The sequence below is a fragment of the Citrus clementina genome, unplaced genomic scaffold (genome assembly GCF_000493195.1).
Source record: "Citrus clementina cultivar Clemenules unplaced genomic scaffold, Citrus_clementina_v1.0 scaffold_1, whole genome shotgun sequence".
Classification (NCBI taxonomy): domain Eukaryota; kingdom Viridiplantae; phylum Streptophyta; class Magnoliopsida; order Sapindales; family Rutaceae; genus Citrus; species Citrus x clementina.
The window spans coordinates 20,923,461-20,933,985 of record NW_006263303.1 but is presented as its reverse complement, the minus strand read 5'-3'; the positions used below and the strand labels follow the sequence as shown (position 1 = coordinate 20,933,985).

The window sequence follows — 10,525 nt, the reverse complement described above, 5'->3', positions numbered from 1 at the left end:
AATGACTACTAATTAGTTTTCCTCCGTCTCTCTTTCTAATTAATTTCTTTTTTCTATCTTTCTTTCTTGAGATCAAAACTCAACATATATTTACAATTCACAATTTGTTAGATCAAGTCTATAATGCCATAACTTAGATTTCTAGTCTTACTAATATATATAAGAAAGATAACGATATATCTACCCTAGCCAATTAAACTGAAGAGGAATACGAGTCCCAATCATTGGATTTTTGCCAATTATATAATCATCCATGTAAATTTTAAGAAATTGAGATCAAATTACATATTAGATATGTGTAGTGCGATACATACGAGCGTTATATATAATTATTTAGCTTTTTGATAAATATCACGTAGTTTGGAATGGAAATTTTTTACTACATCAATGTAATTAAGGTTAATTTATCATTTGTTTTAAATATGTATATATGTATTTGAGTACACGTCATTTTATCATATAAGTGTACGTTGATATATATGGTTTACTCGAACTCTAACCAATTTGTGTAGGGTTGGCAAAATCCGGATCCGGATCCGGATGTAGGTGCATCTAGTTCCATTTCCGCATTACATTTCCATATCTGGATTTGGATGTGGGTAATATTCACAATGGATGCGGATGGATATTCCGGATATCCGAATCCACAAAAATAAAAATTCAAAATTTTAATATATAATTTAAAAATTCAAAATTTTAATATATAATTTAAAAATTCAAAATTTTAATATATAATTTAAAAATTCAAAATTTTAATATATAATTTAAAAATTCAAAATTTTAATATATAATTTAAAAATTCAAAATTTTAATATATAATTTAAAAATTCAAAATTTTAATATATAATTTAAAAATTCAAAATTTTAATATATAATTTAAAAATTCAAAATTTTAATATATAATTTAAAAATTCAAAATTTTAATAAATAATTTAAAAATTCAATAATTTACCTAATAATATCAAATAAAATTAAATCATAATTCAATAATTAATAATTCAACATGAACAACATACAACAATATCATAATTTCACACATAAAATTTAATTTTTAATATATTTTTTTAATTTAAAATAAAATTTAACTAGACCCGGATTCGAATCCACACGGATCCTTACTTTCTACATTCGGATCCGCATTTTTTAATATGTGAATCCAAATCTTCCGGATCCTTGCAGATGCGGGCTAGAACCGAATTTTACTGTCATCCCTAAATTTGTGTTCATAATTAAAGTTCATGATAAAATGGGGTTCGTTGTTTGTTCATTTTAACCAATAAATTACTTCTTGTTGTTAGATGTAACCGAAGAAAGAAGACAATTTGTTTATGCCAACTGAGGAGTATACCTTTGTATTTTTGAAATTTTTATAACAATAATATAATTTAGTTAGTTATAATTGAAACCTAGAGGATAATTTACAAAAACTTGGAAATCTACGCCAGCTAGAGGCGAGACCTCTTGCCCATTTATAAGATGTATCCTATAAGGTTGTGTTTACTTGCTGGAGTGGGAGTGAGGAGTGTGGATTCCTCCCACTCCAGCGTTTACTTGCTTAAAATGGCCACGGATTGGGAATCCCACTCCGTGGGCCCCACTCATTTTTGGAGTGGGGAGTGGGAGTGGGACTCCCATTGGGGGAGGTGGGAGTGGGAATCCACTCCCACCTCTCCCCTTTTTACCCTTTCATTTAATTTAATTTAATTTAATATTTTATAATTAATAAAATAAAATAAATAATATTTATTTGAATAATAATATTATATTTAACTAAATAATAATTTACATTGATTCTAAGTTAAAATTATTTTAAAATAATATTATTACATTAATAGAGAATTAATAAATATAATATTATTATATTTATTTTAAAAATAATAGTACTATATTTATTTAATATTAATAATAATAAATAGTTTATTCTAAGAAAATATTAATTTTGTTCTAAATAATATTATATTATTATTTTATATAATAATAAATTTAATATAATTATATTAAATAAAATAAAATAAGGTTTCATTTTATATTAAAATTAATAATTGATTGTTCATAATTAAGAATATTAATAATTATAATAAATTTACAAATATAATAAAATAAATATTATTCATTAAATATATTTTTTATTAGTTTTGTAATTAAAAACTATAATTCTTTAAATAAGGATAAAATTGTAATTTGAAACTATTTACTCCCAATCCAAGACAAAGTAAACACATAAATTGGATTCTGATCTCTATTCTATGCTTCTATTCTAGTGTAAGTAAACAACCTACTCACACTCCCACTCCACACTCCTAATTCAAGGATTCCCACTCCTCAGAATTCCCACTCCAATTCAAAAAGTAAACGCAGCATAAATGTTTTCATGAGCATATTATTTTGTTTGGGCCCAGAGATAAGGCCCAAGTGGTAAACCTTCAATTTGGGCTCTTTTTTCCTGCATGGTTCTCAATTATACCTGCCTCGAATCTACACGTACCACAGTTACATTACATATAGGCAGATTCTACCCAAGCTGAGCCCAATATTGTAAAAAGATCACGGGTTCGATATTTCCCTCACTTTCCGCGTAACAACACACCAATTATTTACAAAAGACTAATGATAAAATTACAAATTTGTATGCAAATTAATGAGAAATAATTGTATTAATTTGATGAAAATTTTTTTTTATTATTTAATTATTATAGTTATGTCACATAAATTTATATAGAAATCTGTGATTTTGTTATTACTCTTTATAAATACTTGTCGCTCAAACCATCTCGGATTATATAAGCGATACACATTACACGTTCTTTGAAACATATTACATTTTCCTTCTTTTTTTTTTTAAATCAAGAGAAAACATATTACACTCTTATCTTAGACAAACTACTAACCTTTTTCTCTTATTTTTATTTTATTTGTCTGTTCAGGCATGAGTATGCCACTTGCAAGATTCTGAGTAGTCAGATCAAGTGTGTTGACTGTTGACTTGACCAACATATCTACAGCTTAATTGTTCCAAAATTGTAATTGTGCCTATCATTCCCAACTTCAAGATATATATATATTTTTAGTAATTTTCAATTTTTTATAAATTATACCATAAATCAAACGCAATGATTCAATCACCGGAACAGCTCCAAATTCTCTCATCCCCACCAACCGCTTTGCACCACATGGCCAATCATAATACGTATACAAAAATCATCCGCGTAACTCTATCAAACATAAAGTAAAAGAGAATAGACAAATAGAATTATCCCAAGTGTCTTCTTTATGAAGAAAAACAAGACAGCCCCTTATAAGTCCCTTCTCTTTATTCCCGTTGATTCTCCATCTTCAGCATATATCTCATTTCCCTTCTTCACAATTTGCCCTCCGTTTGATCACTATTTACAACTTTGCCCCTCATGTCAGAAAACGCCGGTGGGTGCTGCCGTTGCTGCTGCAGCTTCATCTTCACCCTAGGGCTGACCTCACTCTTCATGTGGCTGAGTCTACGCACTTCCAACCCCAAGTGTTCCATAGAAGGATTTTACCTTCCTGCCCTCGACAAATCATCAAACAACCGAAACAACACGACACTTCAGTTTCAGTTAAAGCTCGAGAACACCAACAAAGACAAGGGAGTCTACTACGACGACGTAAACGTCACCGTTTATGACTTCCCCAATCGAAGCCACATCATCGGCACGTCCGTGATTGGGAGGTTTTATCAGGGGCACAAGAAGACTGCTCACAAGAATGGAACTGCGCCGACCGATCAGAAAGTGGTTTCCCGGGCGGTTTTTGCAAATGGGTCGGCGCTTTTCCGGGTAGATTTGGTGACGGCGGTGAGGTTCAAGATCATTGCATGGAAGACGAAGAGGCACAAGATCGCTGTTGGGGCTGACGTTGAAGTCAACGTTAATGGTACCAAAGTCAACAAAAAGAACATTAAGCTCAGTTCTTCAGGATCAAATAATGTGAGCTATTATTGTTGTTGTGTGGGAATATTGTTGTATTTTTTTGTCTTGATTTTTGCTTAATTTTAATTTTAATTTTTTTTTTTTGTGTTTTTATTGAAAATTTTGAAATCGTTGTCTTAGGATTAATTTGTTGTGTGAGCTAATTAATTAATGATGATTTTTTGAAAACAGAAATTATGGTTGTACAATTGGCAAATTTCAGTGCTATATATATATTAATAATTTTATATTGACAATGAGTTGACTTATGGCTCTTTGCAAGTAAAAAAATTATAATTATTATTCTTATTTCTTTCTTAAAAAAGACATGAATTTTTAATCATGTTTAGTAAGTTGTTTTTTTTTTCAGCACCCATTTGTTTAATGATACTTCTTTTTCCTTATTTTTAATTTGATGCCTCTTGAATCATAATAAATTGGTGAAGCAGAGAATGGTTGTTGGACCAAATGGGCAAACATGTTCCTCAATTAAATAAAGAAAGAGTTGCCAATCAATAAATTTCAACAAGAGACATCATCACTGCCAAAATCATAATGATCTCTAACTCATCTCGTCTTAAATGCTACCGACTTAAAGTTGGTCCAATGTTGCATCTGTTAGGCACTTGTTTTGTTATTTTTCAAAAGGAAAAAGAAAAAATAGTTAATATGCATAAATATAAGAGTGGAGGGTACTCCATGCTGACCGTGCATACCATCGGGAACGTTGTCGTACACGACGGATCATGTGTCATGATTTTATTAGCCGGACTGTAGGGTGCCAGCCAAAGGAATCGTGACACGTAGTCGTCGGATTTCTGAGAGCGAATGCTCTATGATTGATACCCCTCGAAGAGTTCCAGGCAATTTCACCAGGGATGATAAGCAGAAGCTTTTGGTACGCGTTTTATAATTTTGTTCATATACTACTTGACTTAGTAGAAAAGCAATTTTTTGATATACACAGGAAGCTTCAGAGTATGTTCCGTCAATATTAAATTATGAAGTGTTTATTGAGTCAGTAAGAATTTGATTAATCAGCACACCAAGAAAATTTCTTAAACAATTTCTCAGATTGTGATGTCAGATCACAAATTGTTTTGCGAGGATCTTTCGCATTCAAGTTTCTTAACATTTTTAACTCATGCAAAATGATTTATGGAAAATTGGAAATCAAAGAAGCATAATCCTCGTATATATACATATAATACTTAAAACAATCCTAACTTCTGAGACGGCCTAGATAACGTATGCAGCAATAATTGTGTAATTTTCATCCATTTTGTGGCGCTACTCTAGCGGAAAGGCGAGCTGCCGCCTTGTGGTTTGATGAGAGAATAGTAAGCCCCGCCGCGACTCAAGGCAACGAGTTCATTGTGTGATCCTTGTTCCACAACTCTGCCATTCTTGATAACAGCAATGGTGTCTGATTTTTGTATTGTGGAGAGCCTGTGAGCTACAACTACACATGTTCTTCCCATCATCATTTTCTCAAGTGCTTCTTGGACTAAGCTTTCTGATACGCTATCAAGTGCACTTGTAGCTTCATCCAAAAGCAGAATTGATGGGTTCTTTAGTATTGCTCGAGCAAGTGCAATCCTCTGCTTTTGACCCCCTGATAGCTGAACTCCTCTTTCTCCACAGTATGTGTCATACCCATCTTTCATTCCACTACAATTAGGAAAACAAATTCATATGATCAATAAACAAGCTGATGATACATATATGAGGGTCTTGTGGGCTGAATTTGTGTCTTTCAAGCTATTAGTATCGTACCTTATGAATTCATGAGCATTGGCAAGAACTGCTGCCTTTTTTATCTCGGATTCTCTGGCATCCGCTTTTCCATAGGCAATGTTTTCGCGGATGGTTCCAGCAAAAAGGGTTGGCTCTTGACTGACCAATGCAATATGTGACCTTAACTGTTTCAAATTATAGTTCCTTATGTCCTGTTCATACATGAACACTGATCCCTTCAATGGATCATAAAATCTCTCAAGTAGGCCAATAATGGTAGATTTGCCGCAGCCACTCTGTCCCACTAGTGCTACTGTCTTTCCTGCTTCAATTTTAAGACTCAAGCCTTTCAAGATCATCTGATCAGGCCTAGTTGGATAAGCGAAGAACACATTCTTCAGCTCTATGCGCCCTCTCATCTGCCTTTTGATGTCTCGGCCCTGTGGGCTGTCAGGATCAATCTCACTTCTCCGGTCTAGGATTGCAAAAACTGATCGAACAGCATTGCTTCCTTTGGATATGTCAGAAGTCATGCTTCCGGCTTCTGCAATGACATATGCTGTGAATAGCAGTATCAAAAATGCTTGGAAAAGGTGTTCCGGGGTTATTAACTCTTGTGTCAATAGCCTTCCACCGTACCAATAAGCCAATGCTGTTGAGGCTGTGTTGAAAAATTGAGAGCTAAACAGGCCAATACCAGAATACCAAGAGTGTTTAAGACTCTCCTCTTTTGGACCTCTCAAGGTTTCCTTGAATAGCCCCAATATTCTTTTCTGAGACGAGAAGGCAGTTATTGTTCTGTGGTTAATTACAGCCTCACTCGCCAATTGGCTTCCTTCTTTCTGTGCTTTTCGTGCCTTTCCAGCCATACTCTTCATCAAGACATTTCTTGAATAATAGCTTCCGATGACTAATGGCTGCACCGCGATCATCACAAGTGTAAGCCTCCAAGAAAGAACCAGGCCTACTATGTAGGAGAAAACAGAACCAAAGATTGCTTGAACCAGCAATGACATTCTATCCCCAACAAGGGATCGAACCACATTGGCTTCAGTAGCTAATCTTGCACAGATGGCTGCACTTGTATTGTCTTCTTGATCAAACCACCCTATCTCAAAAGTCATAAGCTTTCCTAGTAGTTTCTCTCTCACTCTTTTTGTCAACTTTTCTCCCATAACTGAAAAGCTGTAGTGTTGGAGAAGGCTGGAGATGAAATTGAGAACAGCAACGCCTAAGAAAAGTAGTGACAAGGTTCTGGATTTGGACTTGATTTCGGACTTGTCAGTTCGGAAGTAAATTGATATAAGAGAACCGACACAATAAGCATTTATTGGTTGTACTGCTCCAGAACCTATTGAAGCTATGCATCCTAGCAATGCACTTCCCCACTCAGGCATGTTTATTTTGAGCAAACGCCATTGTGAGGGTGTAGCATAACTTGATTGATCGATCCTATCGCCTAGACTATCATCATCAGGCTCATACTGTATTGTATAGGAATAGGGTGTGCCCACAGAAAGTGCTGGGCTGAAGGGGTTTAAAGCTGGTGTGCTTGCAGCACTTGACCTCATGCTCATAGGACTTGGAGCAATAGTCCTCTTATAGAGATTTATTGCATCCATTTGATGGCTGAAATCATTGAAAGTGTCATTGGAGGTGTCATTTTCCGATGCCATCTGCTGCAACTCTACCATCTGATAGTATTCTCCACCTTCCCCGTGATTCATCAGCTCATTATGTGAACCAGATTCCACCACTTTGCCAGCTTTCAGAACCATGATCAGATTTGCTGTTCGTATTGTTGAGAGGCGGTGAGCAATTATCAGTGTTGTCCTCCCTTTTGATGCTTTATCAATTGCCTCTTGTACTATTCTTTCAGATTGTGCATCTAGTGCACTAGTGGCTTCATCAAGCAGCAAGATCTTTGGGTCCCTGATTAGAGCCCTTGCAATTGCAATTCTCTGCTTTTGCCCGCCAGACATCTGGAATCCAAGTTGGCCAACCTGGGAAATGACAAAAATTCATAAATTGAAGGGTGTTTTCTAAACCTCTGGAGTAAGAGCTTTTTGGACTAACAAGCTAAAATTTTCCTAAGTTCATAACTTCGTATGACTGTGAGAAGTTGCAATCTGTTCTGCCATTCTATAAAGGAAAATTATCTGAAACAAATCATTCAAAGTACTTCAAATAACTATTTTTAAGTCTCTACTTATTGAAATTGCTTAAAGCTGAAGTTAATATCCCAAGAGCAGGAACCTAAAAATATTGGTTGAACTGAGACAGAAGTAAGCTTACTTGAGTTTCATATCCATCTGGTAACTTGGTGATGAAGTCATGTGCATTAGCAGCCTTAGCTGCGCTGATCACATCATCCATGGAAGCTCCATCCTTCCCAAAGAGTATATTCTCTGTAATAGATGTTGCGAAGAGGACTGGTTCCTGATTAACTAGACCCATTTGCGATCTCAGCCACTTGAGGTGAAGTCTCCTTATTTTGTATCCATCCAAAAGAACTTCTCCTTCAACAGGGTCATAAAATCTTTGAAGCAATGCTATGGTTGTGGACTTTCCAGAGCCACTGCCACCAGCAAGTCCAACAGATTTCCCGGCTGGAACTCTAAGATTCAGTCCTTGTAAGACCAGCGTATCAGGTCTTGATGGATAACAAAAATAAACGTCCCTGAATTCAATCTCCCCTCTAACATATGACAACGCCTTCCCCATTTTATCATCTGTGTCTATAGCAGGAGTCCTGTCAACCATTTCAAAGATTCGAGTAGCAGCAACTTTTGCCTCAGTGATGGCAGTTAAATTTGGGAGTGCACCCAAAACACTCCTGCAAACAGAATAGAAAGTATTCAGTTCTGAAACTGAATTAAGGTTTAATTGTTAACAATCAAGCCTATCATTAAGAGTAGTTAAAGGGAAATTAACTCACAATCCTCCCATGATGATACTGACTCCAGCAACAAAGATAGAACCTCCTTTTTCTCCCTTTTCAGTGACCAAATAAGATCCTACCCAAGCCTGAAAAGCCCAACCTACATAAATCATTCCCATGCTTCCCATCAACAAACCCTTTATGAAACCTTGCTTTATTCCAAGTTCCATAGTCTTCTGAAGAGCATTGCTGAATCTAATTAGGGTTTCGTGCTCCGCTACATATGAATATACTGTTCTTATGGAAGAAACTGCTTGTTCTGCTATCCCACCAGCAACCCCATATGACTCAATCATCTTCATTATGACTCCCATCATCAGCTTCCCAAATAAAAGTCCCGGAACTATGAACATTAGTGTTAAAGGAAGCGCTGCCAATGAAAGTCTCCAGGATAGTATGAAGGAAAACAGGAGGCAGAAGAAGAAAGTTGATAGATATGCAAGGGTGTTGGGTATCTACATGAACGAAACAAGCATATTATTATCAGAACATTGTCACAGACAAACTACTCTACACATTACATCCATTTCAAGATTGATCACCGAGTTATCAGGTTTACATATCACAGCATGAGTAGCTTCATTACTATAAACATGCAACCAATACGAGGAAAGAATCATGATACTAAAAGCGAACCTTCTCGCAAATTGCAACTTGGATTGAATTGGAGTCATTAGAGATGGTCGAGACAACTTGGAAGGTTGTGGAAGAACCTTGCTCTTGAGTGTCAAAGAAACCAACTTCTTGTCTTAGGACAGATTTCAAGTACTCCATTCTCATTCTGGAAGTCTGTCTCTCCGCAGTTCTTGTCCAACAAAGTCCTTCTACAAAAGCACAAATTCCAGGACAAAAAAAAAAAAAAAAAAAAAGGTTGACTCCAGTTTATTATGTCCGAATGACCAACAAAAAGATAGTTGAGTGTTTCAACTTACCAACAAAAGCAGAAAGTCCAACTCCTATAGCAACATAAAGCAGCCTGAGCGTATACTGAAAAACAAAAAACATTATGGTAACAAGTTATTATTAGCAAGGTAAAGTACTAAAAATGATGAAATTTACAAACAGGACTCAAAATACATACTTTATCTACAGTATCATTCGACAACGAGCTACTACTGGGATTTCCATAATCATTGATCACAAAGCTAAGCACAAACACCATGAGAGGATACTGCATTCCATCACCAATGCTGCCTATAGTTCCAAATAACATCAACAACTTGTCTTTGCCATCAGCATATCGAAACAAGCCATCATTTCCCCCCATTTTTTTTCTTTTTAATCCTCCTGGTAGAAGATAGTATGTGTAATTTTTCAAAGTTGTAACAACTTCATTAGTACTTCTTCGTTCTAACAGAGATTACCTTTTATATTCTTCATTCTTGTGCTCTGCTCTCATTGGCTGGCCCTTATATTTTAAATAATTGTTTTATGCTAGCCGGCGATTAATTGTTTTTACATCTTGGCAGCTGGGACAAGAATTTATTATGCATGGTTTCCATAATTCCAGTACATGCTATTCATGTTTAATGACTTACTGTTTGTTTTGTCCACATACTGATCTAAGTTCTTGTTAGAATTATTCTAAAATCTGTATGATCATTGTTGACGTTAATGTTTAGCTGGTGATGACTGACTGATAAGGACCTTAATTGATTTGACAATTCTGAAGCAAAATGACTTTGTGCACACCTTCATGTACGGCCAAAGCAAGGCAAATTACTTTGGTTTTATTATAGTATTCATATATTTTCATATTTACTTGGCTTTTTCGTTCACTTTGCTCTTGCCTGCAACGAGCACACTCTTCCAGGGGTTAAAAAACAAATTGTTATGGCGATTAGTAAGAATTTTTCTTCCTGGAACGGCAACCCAAGACACATTTTCATATTAAATTATTACTGAC

General features: G+C 35.2%; 2 protein-coding genes across 2 annotated transcripts; one reads left to right on the top strand and one right to left on the bottom strand.

The window, feature by feature from the left end:
* The first annotated feature begins 3,143 nt into the window (after positions 1 to 3,143).
* Positions 3,144 to 4,037, top strand: LOC18054568 (protein NDR1). Its single transcript, XM_006452111.2, has one exon. The coding sequence runs from the start codon at positions 3,405 to 3,407 to the stop codon at positions 4,020 to 4,022; it is 618 nt and encodes a 205-aa protein (XP_006452174.1). The 5' UTR covers positions 3,144 to 3,404; the 3' UTR covers positions 4,023 to 4,037.
* Positions 4,038 to 5,236: 1,199 nt separating this feature from the next.
* Positions 5,237 to 9,886, bottom strand: LOC18054567 (putative multidrug resistance protein). The gene is made up of 8 exons (XM_024178551.1): positions 9,701 to 9,886; positions 9,552 to 9,606; positions 9,256 to 9,443; positions 8,617 to 9,074; positions 7,974 to 8,514; positions 6,514 to 7,681; positions 5,718 to 6,450; positions 5,237 to 5,612 (listed from the first exon to the last, which is right to left on the bottom strand). Exons 1-8 carry the CDS (start codon positions 9,884 to 9,886, stop codon positions 5,237 to 5,239), a joined length of 3,705 nt encoding a protein of 1,234 aa, XP_024034319.1.
* Positions 9,887 to 10,525: the final 639 nt, after the last annotated feature.

What these genes read in the sequence shown, in the direction of transcription:
- LOC18054568 (XM_006452111.2), top strand. Translation starts at nt 3,405, where the DNA reads ATGTCAGAAAACGCCGGTGGGTGCTGCCGTTGCTGCTGCAGCTTCATC.
- LOC18054567 (XM_024178551.1), bottom strand. Translation starts at nt 9,886, where the DNA reads ATGGGGGGAAATGATGGCTTGTTTCGATATGCTGATGGCAAAGACAAG. An exon ending in CGAATGATACTGTAGATAAA is followed by an intron (nt 9,607 to 9,700) that starts GTATGTATTTTG and finishes TTTGTTTTTCAG; the next exon opens with TATACGCTCAGGCTGCTTTA. An exon ending in ACGAAAAGCACAGAAAGAAG is followed by an intron (nt 6,451 to 6,513) that starts GAAGCCAATTGG and finishes TCTCGTCTCAGA; the next exon opens with AAAGAATATTGGGGCTATTC.